Here is an 18122-nt window from a genome sequence, read left to right on the forward strand (position 1 = left end):
ATGCTGCTGGCAATATACAAAAAACACATTTTCATTTCACACTTGTACAAGTTACCCACTTGTACATGCAGGATAAATATAAGCACACCCTATTTGACCTTTTGAGTATCACAAGCTTGATGTAGTCATTGCGTGCTCGGAATATGGGACAAAATACTAAACTCTTAACTAAATTACAAATTAATTTGTCCAAATACTTATGACACCTTCAAATGAGGGGACTCGATACATAAAGTGTATTCATAAATAAACGGTAAAACAGATATGTATGAAAATACCTTCAAATAAAAGGTGGCATTCTGTGACATAGGTCAAATATAAAACGTAGAGCCAAATTAAACATTTTAGCTTCACTGTCCAACTAAATACGTAGGGGAGTGTACGTATAAAACGTTTTTGAAATCTTATTAAAATTGGTGATAGCATATTTACATTTTAGTCATTTAGCAGATTCTCTTATCCAGAGTGACTTACATGAGCAATTAGGGTTAAATCAAATCAAATTTTATTGGTCACATACACGTGTGTTAGCAGATGTTAATGCGAGTGTAGCGAAATGACAGATTTGGGCACAATGGGCACAATGACAGATTTGTCATCTAGTGCACACGCACGCATGCAGACACGCACACACACCCAGCTGGTGGCACCTTAATTGGGGAGGACGGGCTCGTGGTAATGACTGGATCGGAAGGAGTGGAATGGTATCAATACATCAAACACATGGTTTGATTCCATTCTCTCCGTTTCAGCCAGTATTATGAGCCGTCCTCCTAAGCAGCTTACACTAAAACACACACACACACACACACACACACACACACACACACACACACACACACACACACACACACACACACACACACACACACACACACACACACACACACACACACACACACACACGCACACACACACACACACACACACACACACACACACACACACTGGGGTTAGAGGCGTGTGAGGTTGTTGGGGATGATGTAAACATTGTTGTCTTGCAGGTGGACAGAGTTCTTCCTGTAGTACCGTCGTCCGTCTGCATAACGCTCGCCATGGTGGACCTCCAGGTACGGACCCCAACTCTCCACAGGAGAACAAACAGCACACAGACGCTGCAGACAGAGACACATCCATGTACTGTAATGGATGCACACCCACTTCAAACACTTGGAGACACACAGACAGAGACTTTAGATGCTAGATCCTAAAAAAAGATTCTGACAATTGCAGGAGGAGTTCCAAACACTCTCAGACGTCCTAAGGATCCACATCTCTGCCAACCACACCCACCTGCCAGGGGTTTCCTTGGGAGGTGCGTATTTTCCAGACAGCGATGAGGGGGATCCAGATGAGACAGAAGGCGATCATACACCATCCTAGTGCCACGCCCCACGCAGGGTACTGCACCGTACCGTAGGATGGGGGACTGAACGTCAACAACGACCATACCAGGATCACCTACACATCAACAACAACAACAACATACACACACAAACGGGAGTTAGAGAGTGTGCCTGCGTCTGTTAGAGAAACAAAGGGGTTAGAGAAATCAGGACCATTGAACAGAGAGCCAGGTAGGATAGAATCTAAGTTCTAAAGAGAAAGACAGAGACAGAGGCAAAGAGCGAGAACTCACAATGATGATGGCGGGAGAGATGAAGAACCAACAAGCTCTCCACCACAACCAGAAGAGAGAGCTCCTCGTCCCAATCATCGTCTCTATGTCCTTAATGAAACGGTTTCCTCCTATACACAAACACATAATAAATGTCACAGAATATGTAACTGCCAACTATAAAAGAAACACCAACATAAGGTGTCTTAAATCACATTATTTGTCACATACTTCGTAAAACAGGTGTAGACTAACAGTGAAATGCTTACTGAAGTCCTTTTCCAACAACGCAGAGTTAAAGATAAATACACAGTGAATAGCAATAACAAGTAAAAATAACATGGCTATATACAGGGAGAAGCAGTACCAAGTCAATGTGCAGGGGTACGAGGTAACTGAGGTAGCTATGTTTATATAGTAGGGGTAAAGTGACTAATAGACAGTAGCATTTGAAAACTATACAGAAACTCCTTAAATTGTTGAAATAAGTAAATCAAATCAATGATAAGAGAATAGTCAGATTAACTGATAACTGACACAGACATGGTGGCGTAGCAGGAAGAGAGTTGTCCTGTGAACCACAAGTTCAAATCCCAGGTGAGGACATATTGAATAATAATTACTGTATAAATGAACATGCCCGATGTAATCATGTGTGTCAAATATGTACTTTTAATGCACTGTGTGTGTGAGTATCCCTAACCTTGCCAACAGACAAAGAGCTATGAATGGATCAGTGGTTCACCAACCAGGGTCTTGATTGGCTCGGTAACAAGACGAGATGTGTTTAGATTTATTGTTAGTTTTTTTGGTTGTTGTTTTTTTTACACATAAATGTTCTTGCAACATTCCCATGAAATGTGTCTAGAACATTCAGCTAGGGGAGTCTCACATTCTTAGCAATATACATTACCGGTCAAAAGTTTTAGAACACCTACTCATCCAAGGGTTTTTCTTTATTTTTAATATTTTCTACATTGTAGAATAATAGTGAAGACATCAAAACTATGAAATAACACATATGGAATCATGTAGTAACCAAAAAAGTTTTAATGTGAGCCATGACCAGCCTTTCAAAGCATTTCATGGCTATAGATGTGAATGCTATGGGGCGTTCTTGGGCATGGGGACTATGGTGTGTTGCTTGAAACAAGTTGGTATTACAGTGAAGACACTTGCCAGCTGGTCAGTGCATGCTAAGAGTACGCGTCCTGGTATTCCATCTGGCTCTGCAGCCTTGCAACTGTTACCCTGTTTAACCTCTATGGGCTAGGTGGGACGCTTGCGTGTAATCCCGTGGCGCGTTATTCAAATTCCTCAAAAATGCAAAAACTTCAATTTTTCAAACATATGACTATTTTACACCATTTTAAAGACAAGACTCTCGTTAATCTAACCACACTGTCCGATTTCAAAAAGGTTTTACAATGACACCCATTTTTCAAGCTAGCATATAATGTCACATAAACCCAAACCACAGCTAAATGTAGCACTAACCTTTGATGATCTTCATCAGATGACAACCCTAGGACATTATGTTATACAATACATGCATGTTTTGTTCAATCAAGTTCATATTTATATCAAAAACCAGCTTTTTACATTAGCATGTGACTAGCATGTGACTAGCATTCCCACCGAACACTGCCGGTGAATTTACTAAATTACTCACGATAAACGTTCACAAAAAGCATAACAATTATTTTAAGAATTATAGATACATAACTCCTCTATGCACTCGATATGTCCGATTTTAAAATAGCTTTTCGGTGAAAGCACATTTTGCAATATTCTCAGTAGATAGCCCGGCATCACAGGGCTAGCTATTTAGACACCCAGCAAGTTTAGCACTCACCAAGGTCAGATTTACTATGAGAAAAATGTTATTACCTTTGCTGTCTTCGTCAGAATGCACTCCCAGGACTTCTACTTCAATAACAAATGTTGGTTTGGTTCAAAATAATCCATTGTTATATCCAAATAGCGGCGTTTTGTTCGTGCGTTCAAGACACTATCCGAAAGGGTAAATAAGGGTGACGAGCATGGCGCAATTCGTGACAAAAAAATTCTAAATATTCCATTACCGTACTTCGAAGCATGTCCACCGCTGTTTAAAATCAATTTTTATGCCATTTTTCTCATAAAAAAGCGATAATATTCCGACCGGAAATCTGCGTTTAGGTAAACAGACGAAAGAAAATAAAGCATTCGGTCGACTCGGGCACGCGCCTAAGCCCATAGTACTCTGATCGGCCACTTGCCAAACGCGATAAAGTGTTTCAGCCAGAGCCTGCCTCGATATCGTTTAGCTTTTTCCCGGGCTCTGAGAGCCTATGGGAGCCGTAGGAAGTGTCACGTTATTGCAAAGATCCTCAGTCTTCAATAAAAAGAGCCAAGATGAAACACAACTTGTCAGACAGGCCACTTCCTGCATGGAATCTTCTCAGGTTTTGGCCTGCCATATGAGTTCTGTTATACTCACAGACACCATTCAAACAGTTTTAGAAACTTTAGGATGTTTTCTGTCCAAAGCCAATAATTATATGCATATTCTAGTTACTGGGCAGGAGTAGTAACCAGATTAAATCGGGTACGTTTTTTATCCGGCCGTGTCAATACTGCCCCCTAGCCCTAACAGGTTAAAGGTCTTACTCACATTGGCTATGGAGAGTGAGATCAGACAGTCATCCGGAACAGCTGGTGCTCTCATGCATGGTTCAGTGATGCTTGCATAGAAGGCATTTAGCTCGTCAGGTGGGCTTGCATCGCTAGGCAGCTCGGCGTTGGGCCACCACGAGCCAAAACAGCTTCAATGCACCTTGGCATAGATTCTACAATTGTCTCGCACTCTGTTGGAGGGATGTGACACCATTCTTCCACGAGAAATTCCAAAATTTGATGTTTTGTTGATGGAGGTGGAAAACGCTTTCTCGGGCACCTCTCCAGAATCTCCCATAAGTGTTCAATTGGGTTGAGATCTGGTGACAGACGGCCTTGGCATATGGTTTACATATTTCATGCTCATCAACTAATTCAGTGACCACTTATGCTCTGTGGATGTGGGCATTATCATCCTATAGTGGCATAGCCATGGTACCAAAAATAATGGTCTGCCCAGCATATTTATACATGACCTAAGCATGGGATGTTAATTGCTTAACTAGCTCAGGAACCACACCTGTGTGGATAAACCTGCTTTCAATATAATTTGTATCCCTTATTACTGAAGTGTTTCTATTATTTTGTAGTTAACTGTACAGATCTAGGATCTTAATTTCATAACTCTTGTTGCTGCAAATTTGTAGTGTATTCAAGGTTTTAAAAGGCTTCTAATGTCAGAATTGATTTGCCCTAACAAAAAAATATTAATCCCTACAAAAGATTTCCAATAATTACAATCCACATAATAATTCACATTTCCTGTTGCTGCATGATTATTTTCCTGCTTTAGTTAACTGGCTCAAATTAAGATCCTACATCTTTCTGTAGCATATTTCAATTTACCGTAGATATAGAAGACTCCAATGAGCTCCAGCAGAGCAGTGATCAGTAGAACAAAGCCAGCACAGAACTGATCTATCAGAGTCACCCAGTATATCCCTGCCTGGAGAGACACACACACACACACAAAGTTATCACACAAATGCACGCACAGACACATGCACACACACACAAATACACACACATATAGCATGAATGAATTTGCACTAAATGGTCAAAACCAAGGAAATTGTGGTTTCTAAGGACTTACTTCAGTTACGGTAACTAAGGACCTACCTGGGTTACACACGGCAGGCCGAGCAGGAAGAGAATGGCACAGGGAGCCACATAGACTATGGATTTTTTTAATTTGAAGGTTTCAGGAAAGGCGTCCTGTAGACAGGTGGAGATGACCTCTGAGGGAACAGAGGTCAAGAGTCAGAGGTCAGGGGTCATTGTCTAGGTCTAGTTAGTAGTGTGTGTTTGTGTCTGTGACTGACCTATGCCAGCGAACTGAGAGTCGAGTCCGAGGGTGAGCAGCATGAAGAAGAAGAGGATGGACCAGAGAGGAGAGATGGGCAGCTTGGACAGGGCATCAGGGTATGCAATAAATGCTAGGCCAAAACCTACACACACACACTCTGTTAGTTTCTTAGGTGGTTATTGTGTCAGGTAAAGCTGAATACAGTACAGTGTTGTACTACTGACCTGCCTGGGCCACCTCTGATACAGGCTTTCCATAAACATGAGCCATGTGACCTAGGATGGAGAAGATGGCGAAGCCTGCAAACACACTGGTACCTATACAGTGACATTAATAAGGATCAAACACACTGTCAATGGAACACAATGAAACAACTGGAACTGTGTTCTTAAATGTATATTTCATAGTTTCTATGATGCAATTAGCATCAGTCTGGTGTGTGTGTGTGTTTTCCGTACCACAGTTGGTGAGGCAGACAATCAGCGCATCCTTGAACACATTGTTGTGGAACTTGTTATAAGAGGACAAGGCTGTGACTCCACCCCACGCTATCGACAGCGAATAGAAAATCTGTATCGCTGCATCCCTCCACACCTGCCACACACACAGATACAATCACAGATGACACGGTCAGCCTCAGTAACTTTCAACAGCAATCAGTTAGGCATTTTGAGTGAACCATCTCTTTGCTACAAGGTATCAAAGTTTGACTTTGAAATTTGACGTTTGTTCATGTTTTTCCAAACGTCTATGGGTGAAGTCAAGGTAAACAATGGTTTTTGATGTTCAAGTTGAGACACTGTTACAGAACTCCACAAAAGTGAAACCGAAAACACTTGTGTCGAGCTGGGGGTTTACATCTCGTTAAGGGTTAAGGTTTGGGGATAAGGTAAAAACAGGATAGTTTAGGAATTAATTCAGAGTGGTTAAAGGTTAAAGTTAGGGAAAGGCATAAAACAAGAAATAGGATTGCTTAGCACTGGGATTGAACATGAAACCTTCGGCATTGGAGTGTGGCTTAAATGCCCATCCATGTCCACAACACCCTAGCAAGCTGCCAGCCTAGTTGAATGCAACAGTGCTCACCGAAAATCCCAGACATTCTTGGGACTTCAAAATAGGGCGATTTCCCTGCTCTTTGAGCAACATAACTAACTGGTAAACTAATACTGCCTCTCCAGCTGATCAGTGGCAGATATCATGAGAGGAACCCTGACCTAGTGGGGTTAAAGGGTAGTGGTTTGATCCTGAGAAGAGATGAGTTGAAAGGTCAAATGTGAGAGGTTAGTCCCTGACCTCTGCCTCGCACAGTTTGGCGAGGTTGGACTGGGAGCCGATATAGAACTCAATGCCGTCTCTGGCACCCTCTAGTGTCACTCCACGGATCAACAGGATCAGCAAGACCACATAGGGAAACGTAGAGGTAAAATACACAACCTGGGGACAGACACACAAACAATTATTAGACTGACAACCTACACACACACACACATCAGAAAGACAGGACCAACTCACACACACAAAATGGATCTGGGTCATACTGACTTTTCCTGAGGACTTGATGCCTTTGTATAGGGCAGCAGCAATGAGCAGCCATCCCAGCAGCAGGCAGAGAGCCAGATGCCAGACCACCGGACCAGTCTCATCCAGACTACTAGACCTTTGTAAGGCCACCAGGCTGGGGAGGGACACACAGACAGATAGACCACCTTACAGACTGGCTATATTGTAAAAATTCATGAAAACTAAAATGTGCTTTTTGGTCTTCATTTAAGGTTAGGGTTAGGCCTTAGGGTTAGCAGTGTGGTTAAGGTTAGGGTTAGGTATAACATTTAATTATATGACTTTGTGGCTGTGCCAACTATTGACCACTCTGTAGAGCTGCCTCCAGAACAAGATTCATGGTGAAAAACACTAACCTGTTTTACAGGCTCAGGTTACCCACTGCATTACAGGGAACCTGGCATTCAACACAACCTGTGCTCCCACTGAAGTATTTTCGACTATGAGCAAAAATGAAATATAATTGAGGTGTGTGTGTGTGATACTCACTCCCAGTACTGTTCGCTGGGACTCTGTACTGAAATGCTGATGTTTCCCTCTGGGCAGGTCCCATTCTCCCACAGCGTCATGTTGGCTGTAATTACTGGCCCACTCCAATTGGAATCTCTTGTAACATTGCACACTTCTGTAGAGGTCAGAACTCATTGGTCAAAGTGGCAGAGTTACTGGGCACTCTTTTCTGGTTCACCTGGGTCATGTTCATTAAAGCACACAATGGAAAATGTTTTTACATGTATAGCAACGTAAAATTGAAAATATTGGACAAGTCCAGGTTTTCTTCTGTTTGGAGCCTAGTTTACACGACGGAAGACTAAAAGCTGCACAACATGGACACTTCCCCACATCTTTAGATGTGATGCTACATTATAAAACAGGTACCTCTAGGTGTGAGGCTACAGTTGCTGTTGGACCAGTAGAAACAGTCGCTCCATGGCAGAGGGGACTGGAAGGATGCAAACATGTAGTAGAGACTGTAGGCAATGATGACATTATAGTAGATGGCTACTAACGTACTGACCAAAACCATGGTTACACCCACACCTGGAGAGGAGAGGGAGAGGGGCTAAGGGTTACACATAATTGCTATTTGTTTAATATCAAAGAGGATTCTTCAATATTTGAATCTGAATTTCACTTCACTTCCTGCATAGATTTAATTGAGGTGAATTGCCCCGATCCCTGATAGAAAAGTCACTTCATTGACAAAACATGCAGGTCTGTGAAGTTCCATCTTTACCACATACTGATTCAGCCTGAGGCAAACAGTCAGAACCATTGATTCCTGGTGTACTGGTCAACCTGTCACGTTGTAGTTCCTTTTCTTAAGATTAATGTAAACAAGGAAGCTCCATTGAGGTAAACATTCTCTAAGACCTGGCAGAGAACATATGATAAGTGTGATAAGTGTGTCATTTGTCCACCAAAGTACACGCTAGAATAACTGCAGTGGCAATGAAAATAAATAAATAGATGAGTCACAAACAAGTATGACTGTGACTGTGTGGGTGAAAATCCAGCACTTGACAAAGAAAAAATTAGGAATATATGTATAATTATTTAACTACAGGTACTGGAAATGTGAGCGAAATAGCTGTAAGTAGCAGTAGAAGTATTTTTGTCTGTTAGTTTACTCCAATTAGGGTAGGGATGGTAGGGAAAGAAACATGCCCCCCCCCCCAAACAAAAAGTATGACTAAGAATTTGCTTACATGCACACCCTAGACAAGTGTTCATTTTAGACCTGGTACTGGGGACCCAAAGTGGTGCACATTTTTGTTGTCCTGCGGTCCCCCACCCTTAGAAGCAGAAAGTGGATGTTTCTGTTTTTCAGGGCTACAGTATTTTCAACCTAACTTCCGTTTCCCCTGAAAAACAGAAAGTAGGGGACTGGGCTCAGGCGTCTTTCTATGCCTGTTACGTTAGGTCAGGGGTCCCCAGGACCAGGATTTGGAAACATGACCCTAGACAGTTCTATAACTAAACAACAGCAGTAGAAGTATTTATATTGAGTAACCCCAATACTGAGTAACGTCTTTACCATGCAATCTGTGTTCTGGCTCATAAAGCAGCTACAGGTGACTGACAAAATAAGACAAAGTGTCTTCATAGGGCATTGGGCCAACAAGAGCCGCCAGAACAGCTTCAATGAACCTTGGCATAGATTCTACAAGTATCTGGAACTGTTTTGTTGATGGAGGTGGAAAAACACAGTCTCAGCCACCACTCCAGAATCTCTCATTAGTGTTCAATTGTGCTGAGTTCTGTTGACTGAGACACAGACACACACAACTGTCAAAGTCCCTGTGCTCCTTTGAGACCCCTCTTTCAAAGTGACTGAGATCAAGACTCATGTTTTGTCATGTGCACAAGTACAGTGAAATGCCTTTCTTGCAAGCTCTAAACCCAACAATGCAGTAATCAATAACAATGTAATACTAAAAATAAGATAATGTAGAACAAAAACACACACAAAATAAAAATAAGAAGAACATGAGAAAGTAAGCATAATATATACAGGATCAGTCAGTTCCAGTACCATATTGACAATGTGCAGGGATACTGGAATGATAGAGGTAGATATGTATATGGTTAAGATGACTAGGCATCAGGACATATGATAACCAGAGTAGCAGCAGTGCATATGATGATTGTTTGTGAGTGGGTGTGGGTGTGCGTGTTTGTAGTCAGTATAAAGGTATGTGCATATTTTGTGTGTGTGAGGAATTTATTAATTGTGTCAGTGTGTGTGAGTGTGTAGGGCCACGTGAGTGTGCATAGCCAGTGCAAAAATAAAATATATTACAAGGGCAAATTCAGCCATTTTGTTAACTATTTAGCAGTTTTATGGCTTGGGGATAGAAGTTGTTCAGCAGCCTGTTGGTGTCAGGCCTCCCTTTCACACCGCCTGATATTAGAGGACCTGGATGGCAGGGGGCTCGGTCCCAGTGATGTACTGTGCTGTCCTCACCACCCTCTATAGCGCCATGCGATCGAGGGCAGTGCTATTTCCCTACCAAGCAGTGATGCAGCCAGTCAAGATGCTCTCAATGGTACAGATGTAGAACTTTGAGGTCCCATGCCAAACCTCTAACCTCCTGAGGGGCAACACGTGCTGTCGTGCCTTCTTCACGACTGTGCGAGTGTGTGTGGACCATTTTAAGTCCTCATTGATTTGTATTTTGAAAAACTTGAAGCTTTCGACCGGCTCCACTGCAGCCCCGTCGATGTGGATGGGGGCGTGCTCACTTCGGCCTCGGAGAGCGAGATCACCCAGTCCTCTGGGTCGGTGATGGCCCTCACACCTTGCACAATGTTGTTATTGTCGAAGTGTGCATAAAATGCATTGACTTTGTGTGGTAGAGAGGCATCGTTGGGCAAATCACGGCTGGGTCTTCATTTGTAATCCGTAATGCCCTTGCCTCATGCAGTGGGAGTCGCAGCCTGTGTAATATCATTCCACCTTATTCCTATATTGTCCTTTTGCTCATTTGATGAATCTGCGTAGGTCATAGTGGGACTTCTTGTACTTGTTCCTGTCCTCAGCCATAGCCTCAGGATTGTCTGTGATAGCCCTGTGTGCGGTAGCCCTGTCCTTTAGTTTAGCACCATCCTCACTGTTAATCCAGGGCTTTTGATTGAGGAAGCATTGAACCTTCACTGTGGGGACAATGTCGCCGATGCATTTCCTAATGAAGCCGGTGACGGAGGTGGCTAGCTCGTCTATGTTAGTGGAGTCCTGAAACATATTCCAATATGCACTAGCAAAGCAGTCCTGTAGCATAATCTAAGATTCTGGTGATCATTTCTCAATGGAGCGAGTAATGGGTACTTCCTGTTTGAGCTTCTGCTTGTAAACAGGAAGCAGGATTGCAGAGTCATGATCTGATTTGCTGAATTGTGGACTAGGGAGGGCCTTGTATGCTTGCTTGTGGGTAGAATAACAGTGGTCTAGGACTTTTTCGCCCCTAGTGATGAAGGAGACTGGTTGATGGAAGTTGGGCATCACGTGTCTTAATGACACAGAATTAAGATCACTGGCAACCAGAAAAGTAGCCTCCTGATGTAAGTTTTCCTGCTTGTTTATTGCCCTTTACAGTTCGTTAAGTGTCAGCTTGTTATTTTTCTTCTCCTGAGGTGGAATGTATACAACAGTTAATATAACAGCTGAAAACTCCCTCAGGAGGTGGAAGAGTCAACATTTTACCATCAGGTATTCCAAGATGGGTGGACAATGGGTCGACAATTCCACGGCGCTTGAGTCAGCACATCAGTCATTTTCCATTTTCTTCTAGCGATGGTAGCCAAAATAAATGGGCAACTGGGCATTTTTATACATGACCTTAAAACTTCTTATGGCTCAATTCCCGTTAACGGGATCGATTTGACAACATCCGGTGAAATGGCAGAGCGCCAAATTCAAAATAAATTATTACAAATATTTAACTTTCATACATTCACAAGTGCAATACACCAAATTAAAGCTGAACTTCTTGTTAATCTAGCCACAGTGTCAGATTTCAAAAAGGCTTTACGGCGAAAGCAAACAATGCTATTATGTGAGGACAGCACCCCATCAAACAACACAGACAATCATATTTCATTCCGCCAGGCGCGACACAAAACTCAGAAATAACGATATAATTCATGCCTTACCTTTGACGAGCTTCTTCTGTTGGCACTCCAATATGTCCCATAAACATCACAAATGGTCCTTTTGTTCGATTAATTCCGTCGTTATATATCCAAAATGTCCATTTATTTGGCGCGTTTCATCCAGAAAAAAACACTGGTTCCAACTCGCGCAACAAGACTACAAAATATCTCAAGTTACCTGTAATCTTTGTCCAAACATTTCAAACAACTTTCCTAAAAGAACTTGAGTGTTTTTTTACGTAAATAATCGATCTAATTTAAGACGGGAGAAACTGCGTTCAATACCAGTGGAAAACAAAGTGGAGCGTGCTTTTCAGGTTAGGCGCCTCTATCAAACAGTACACTTCCCTCGAGCCTCATTCTGAACAGGGCTACTTCTTCATTACACAAAGGAAAAACATCAACCAATTTCTAAAGACTGTTGACATCCAGTGGAAGCGATAGGAACTGCAAGCAACTGCCTTAGAATTATGGATTCTCAATGAAACCCATTGAAAAGAGAGTGACCTAAAACAAATCCTGGATGGTTTGTCCTCGGGGTTTTGCCTGCCAAATAAGTTCTGTTATACTCACAGACATCATTCAAACAGTTTTAGAAACCTTAGAGTGTTTTCTATCCAAATCTACCATTATATGCATATCCTAGCTTCTGGGCCTGAGTAGCAGGCAGTATACTTTGGGCACACTTTTCATCCGGACGTGAAAATAGCAGAACCAAACCAGAACTCCAGAACCAAACCTGTGTGGAAGCAACTGCTTTCAATATCATTTGTAACCGTCATTTATTCAAATGTTTCCTTTATTTTGGCAGTTTACCTGTAGAGGCCAGTCTGACAGAGTGACCCAGTGACCCACTGAATCTAGGGCTGGGTAAGGAAATGGATGGCATGCAGCAGCCTTATGGTTATATATGTTAACCCAGGGATTGGGTATATAAATGGACTGGCAACCTAAGAGTTAGGGTTAGCCCTGTGGCTGTACAGATAGATTCCCTGAACTCCCACCCATAAAGAGTTTAGGTTCAGGTCAACTCAAATCAAATCAAATTAAAAAAAAATTGGTCACATACACATGGTTAGCAGATGTTAACCTGTTGGGGATAGGGGGCAGTATTTGCACGGCCGGATAAAAAACGTACCCAATTTAATCTGGTTACTACGCCTGCCCAGTAACTAGAATATGCATATAATTAGTAGATTTGGATAGAAAACACTCTAAAGCTTCTAAAACTTTTTGAATGGTGTCTGTGAGTATAACAGAACTCATATGGCAGGCCAAAACCTGAGAAGATTCCATGCAGGAAGTGGAAATCTGATTTGTGGAATCACCTTCAACACTTTGCCTATGAGAAACACCGTGAGTTAGGATTCACTTAGCACTTCCCAAGGCTTCCACTAGATGTCAACAGTCTTTACAAAATGGTTTGAGTCTTCTCCGGTAGAAACTGACCGAAAGAGAGGCTTGGAAAGTTGGTCACAGGGGGAGGGCCATTACTACCATGACGCGGGCGCCCATGGGTAGCCTCATCTTCCGAAACGTTTAGTAAGACAATGCAATCGTCCGCCTTGAATATTATTGAAGCTCTGGTTGAAAAAGGCCCTAAAGATTTATGTTATACAACGTTTGACATGTTTGAACGAATGTAAATATATTTTTTTTGCTCTTTCATGGCAACAAGTCCCGCGCGCTACAGTACATTATGAGTAGCCTTCGGAATGCGCTAACAAGAAGGAGCTATTGGGAAATAAATTATTAACTTTTTCGAACAAAACTACATTTGTTGTGGACCTGGGATACCTGGAAGTGCCTTCTGATGAAGATAATCAAAGGTAAGGGAATATTTACAATAGTATATTTGATTTTAGATGGTTCCAAGATGGCGCTAATCTGTATCGCCTAGCCTATTTTTCTGAGCATACCACCTCGTTTATTGCAAAGTGTGATTCCCAGTAAAGTTATTTTTAAATCTGGCAATGTGGTTGCATTCACGAGATGTTAGTCTATAATTCTTTGAATGACAATATTACATTTTAACAATGTTTTCGAATAGTAATTTTGTAAATTGTAGCGCTGATTCACCGGAAGCATTTGAGGGAAAATATTTTCTGAACGTCACACGCCGATGTAAAATGCTGTTTTTATATATAAATATGAACTTCATCGAACAAAAAATGCATGTATTGTGTAACATGATGTCCTAGGAGTGTCATCTGATGAAGATTGTCAAAGGTTAGTGCTGCATTTAGCTGTGTTTTGGGTATGTGTGATGCATGCTAGTTGCTTTGAAAATGGCAGTATGATTTTTTTTGGCAGGGTACTCTCCTAACATAATCTAATGTTTTGCTTTTGCTGTAAAGCCTTTTTGAAATCGGACAACGGGTTCGATTCAGGAGAGGTGTATCTATAAAATGGTGTAAAATAGTCATATGTTTGAGAAATTGAAGTTATAGCATTTATGAGGTATTTGTATTTCGCGCGATGCAATTCCACTGGCTGTTGACTAGGGGTTCCCAGACAGGTTATTAGCCATTAGTCATTACTACACTGTTTAAATAAACGTGAGACCAATCTCCCCTAAGGTCAATATGATTGAGCCCGTGATATAACGGGCTGGCTGCTCACACAAAATTAAAACACATAGAGAGAAGCAAAAAAACAGTATTATAGCCAGTCCCAATTAAATCTTTACCCTTTCCCTTTGGCCCTTACATGCTGACCAGATCCGCGTGCGCCATCGAGCACATGTTGATTTTGTCCCCCTACACCAGACGCGATCAGGACACTCTGGTTGAAATATCAAAACAAACTCTGAACTAACTATATTAATTTGGGGACAGGTCGAAAAGCATTACACATATATGGCAATTTAGCTAGCTAGCTTGCTGTTGCCAACTACTTTGTCCTGGGATATAAACATTGAGTTGTTATTTTACCTGAAATGCACAAGGTCCTCTACTCCGACAATTAATCCACAGATTAAACGGTAAACTGAGTTTGTTTCTAGTAATCAATCCTCCTACAGGCTTCTTCTTTGGACTTTATATGGCGGTTTGCATCCAACTTTAAGGTGCATTATCACAACCAACTGGAATGGAGAGTGAACCTCAGTTCATCTTTCAATCACCCACGTGGGTAACTGGCAAAAACCAATGAGGAGATGGGAGAGGCAGGACTTGCAGCGCGTCGAGCTTCACAAATAGAACCAAGTTCTATTTTAGCGCCTGGCTACGCAGACATGCGTGAGCAGTGTGGGTGCATTGATTGAATAACATGTACAATTTACAAACACTAGGTTGGAGTCATTAAAAAACGTTTTTCAACCACTCCAAAAATGTGTTGTTAACAAACTATAGGTTTGGCTAGTCGGTTAGGACATCTACTTTGTGCATGACACAAGTAACTTTTCCAACAATTGTTTACAGACAGATTATTTCACTTATAATTCACTGTATCACAATTCGAGTGGGTCAGAAGTTTACATACACTAAGTTGACTGTGCCTATAAACAGCTTGGAAAATTCCAGAAAATGATGTAATGGTTTTAGAAGCTTCTGATAAGCTAATTGACATAATTTGAGTCAATTGGAGGTGTACCTGTGGATGTATGTCAAGGCCTACCTTCAAACTCAGTGCCTCTTACATCATGGGAAAATCACAAGAAATCAGCCAAGACCTCAGAAATAATTGTAGACCTCCACAAGTGTGGTTCATCCTTGGGAGCAATTTCCAAATGCCTGAAGGTACCAAGTTCATCTGTACAAACAATAGTACACAATTATAAACACATTGGGACCACGTAGCCATCGTACCGCTCAGGAAGGAGACGCGCTCTGTCTTCTAGAGATGAACGTACTTTGGTGCGAGAAGTGCAAATCAATCCGAGAACAACAGCAAAGGACCTTGTGAAAATGCTCGAGGAAACAGGTAGAAAAGTATCTATATCCACAGTCAAACGAGTCCTATATTGACATAACTTGAAAGGCCGCTCAGCAAGGAAGAAGCCACTTCTCCAAACCCGCCATAAAAAAGCCAGACTACGGTTTGCAGCTGCACATGGGGATAAAGATCGTACTTTTTGGAGAAATGTCCTCTGGTCTGATGAAACAAAAATAGAACTGTTTGGCCATAATGACCATTGTTATGTTTGGAGGAAAAAGGGGAACGCTTGCAAGCCGAAGAACACCATCCCAACTGTGAAGCACGGAGGTGGCAGCATCATGTTGTGCGGGTGCTTTGCTGCAGGAGGGACTGGTGCACTTCACAAAATAGATGGCTTCATGAGGGAGGAAAATTATGTGGATATATTGAAGCAACATCTCCAGACATCAGTCAGGAAGTTAAAGCTTGGTCGCAAATGGGTCTTCCAAATTGACAATGACTCCAAACATTCTTCCACACAGGAGGCTTACAAACCTGACTCAGTTACACCAGCTCTGTCAGGAGGACTGGGTCAAAATTCACCTGACTTAGTGTGGGAAGCTTCTGGAAGGCTACCCGTAACTTTTGACCCAAGTTAAACAATTTAAAGGCAATGCTACCAAATACTAATTGAGTGTGTTTAAACTTCTGACCCACTGGGATTGTGATGAAAGAAATAAAAGCTGAAATAAATCATTCTCTCTACTATGATTCTGACATTTCACATTCTTAAAATAAAGTGGTGATCCTAACTGACCTAAAACAGTGAATTTTTACTAAGATTAAATGTCAGGAATTGAAAAACTGAGTTTAAATGTATTTGGCTAAGGTGTATGTAAACTTCCGACTTCAACTGTATGTGTACATTTATTTTGCAAGACTCGTGCACACTACGAGAGCGGTATGGTCAGCATGTTACCCTTCAATGTTAACAGATCTGAAGGATCTGCTTAGAAATAAACAGTGTAGTGGTGGAGCTTCCAACAAATTGTATATATCTTACATATTTGCAAACAGTGATGGGGTTAAGGCCAAGAGTAATAGGTAACTGGAGTATGGGCTAAACGGGTTAGTCTTACCCTGAAATATGGGCAGAGCCCTCCACACATTGACAGGGCCTTGGCTGCAGAACTGACCGAAGGAACTCTCCAGGAAGAACAAAGGGATACCAGCAACAATTAGCATGATAAAATATGGGATGAGGAAAGCACCTGGAGGAGAGAGAGAGAGAGAGAGCTGGTCAGTGGATGGTGGGACTGTGTATGGGCTTAAAACCAATGCAAATACAACAATCTGAACGATGCCTTAACACCATTCTGCCATGATTACGTTTAGAAGTTTGATTACAGGGTATTGAGCTCCTATTGTCACTCCTGCACATTAAGCAGGCTTATTTCACTGAGGGAGTATGTGAGTGTCTGTGTGAGTGTGTCTGTGTCTGTGTGTCCACTTACCTCCTCCATTCTTATAGGCCAGGTAGGGGAACCTCCATACGTTCCCCAGGCCCACAGCGTAGCCAATCATAGACAGCATGTACTCCCTCTTATTGGTCCAGTTCCCCCGGTCAATATTCTCGTCATTGCTTCCCACATGGGAGTTCTGCTGTTGCTTTTCATGGTCATCCTTAACCTGTAAGACAGACAGACAGACAGACAGACAGACAGACAGACAGACAGACAGATAGACAGACAGACAGACAGACAGACAGACAGACAGACAGACAGACAGACAGACAGACAGACAGACAGACAGACAGACAGACAGACAGACAGACAGACAGACAGACAGACAGACAGACAGACAGACAGACAGACAGACAGACAAACAGACAGACAGACACAGGGATGTTAACAGTAAGTAAGAGCAGATTTCAATATTTTAGAAGACAATGGTAGGTCATTGTTCCATACAGGCTACACAATGGAATTAGTCTTTATTAAGTGACAAAAGGGAAACATTAGTAGCCAATGCAAGTTGTATACCAGAGAGACAAATCAGTTTGTAACCACATCTACCCGTTTGTTATTTGGGCTGTGCAAGTAGTCTATTCACCCATCACGATCTTTATGTTGGCTACTAACGCTATAACTGCGCAAGGGCGGGAAGTTTCTTGTAAACAAGATCAATTAAAAGACAGTCATCATAATGAAGTTGCTTTGGTCAAAATATCGTTCCTCCCGCCAACCATGATATAATTGACTGCTACACAAACACAGTTGAATGTCATCCTACCGTGTCAGTTGCCGCAGGGTTCTGAAATATGACGTCTGTCAAACTGCACAAATATTTCCTCATTTTGCTGCTGTCTCATTCAGAAGAAGTGATGCAATGAGAAGCGTTTGCTTGGGAGAGACAGGTTGTGCAGGTATTTAAACTCCTGTGCACCTGAGTGACAGACAGGTCACC

At 42.1% G+C, this 18122-nt stretch overlaps 1 protein-coding gene across 1 annotated transcript; it reads right to left on the reverse strand.

Moving 5' to 3' along the window:
* Positions 1-482: 482 nt before the first annotated feature.
* Positions 483-17351, reverse strand: LOC106565308 (sodium- and chloride-dependent neutral and basic amino acid transporter B(0+); the record flags this gene model as incomplete). Its single annotated transcript, XM_014132254.3, has 14 exons — positions 483-1115; positions 1294-1461; positions 1640-1749; positions 5123-5222; positions 5396-5514; positions 5599-5724; positions 5807-5899; positions 6041-6176; positions 6879-7019; positions 7128-7260; positions 7635-7770; positions 8025-8186; positions 16796-16927; positions 17171-17351. Coding segments are annotated over 14 exons (1899 nt in total), but the record flags the coding sequence as incomplete, so codon positions are not given.
* Between the last annotated feature and the right edge of the window lie 771 nt (positions 17352-18122).

This window comes from Salmo salar, chromosome 12 (assembly GCF_965601325.2).
Source record: "Salmo salar chromosome 12, fSalSal1, whole genome shotgun sequence".
Classification (NCBI taxonomy): Eukaryota; Metazoa; Chordata; class Actinopteri; order Salmoniformes; family Salmonidae; genus Salmo; species Salmo salar.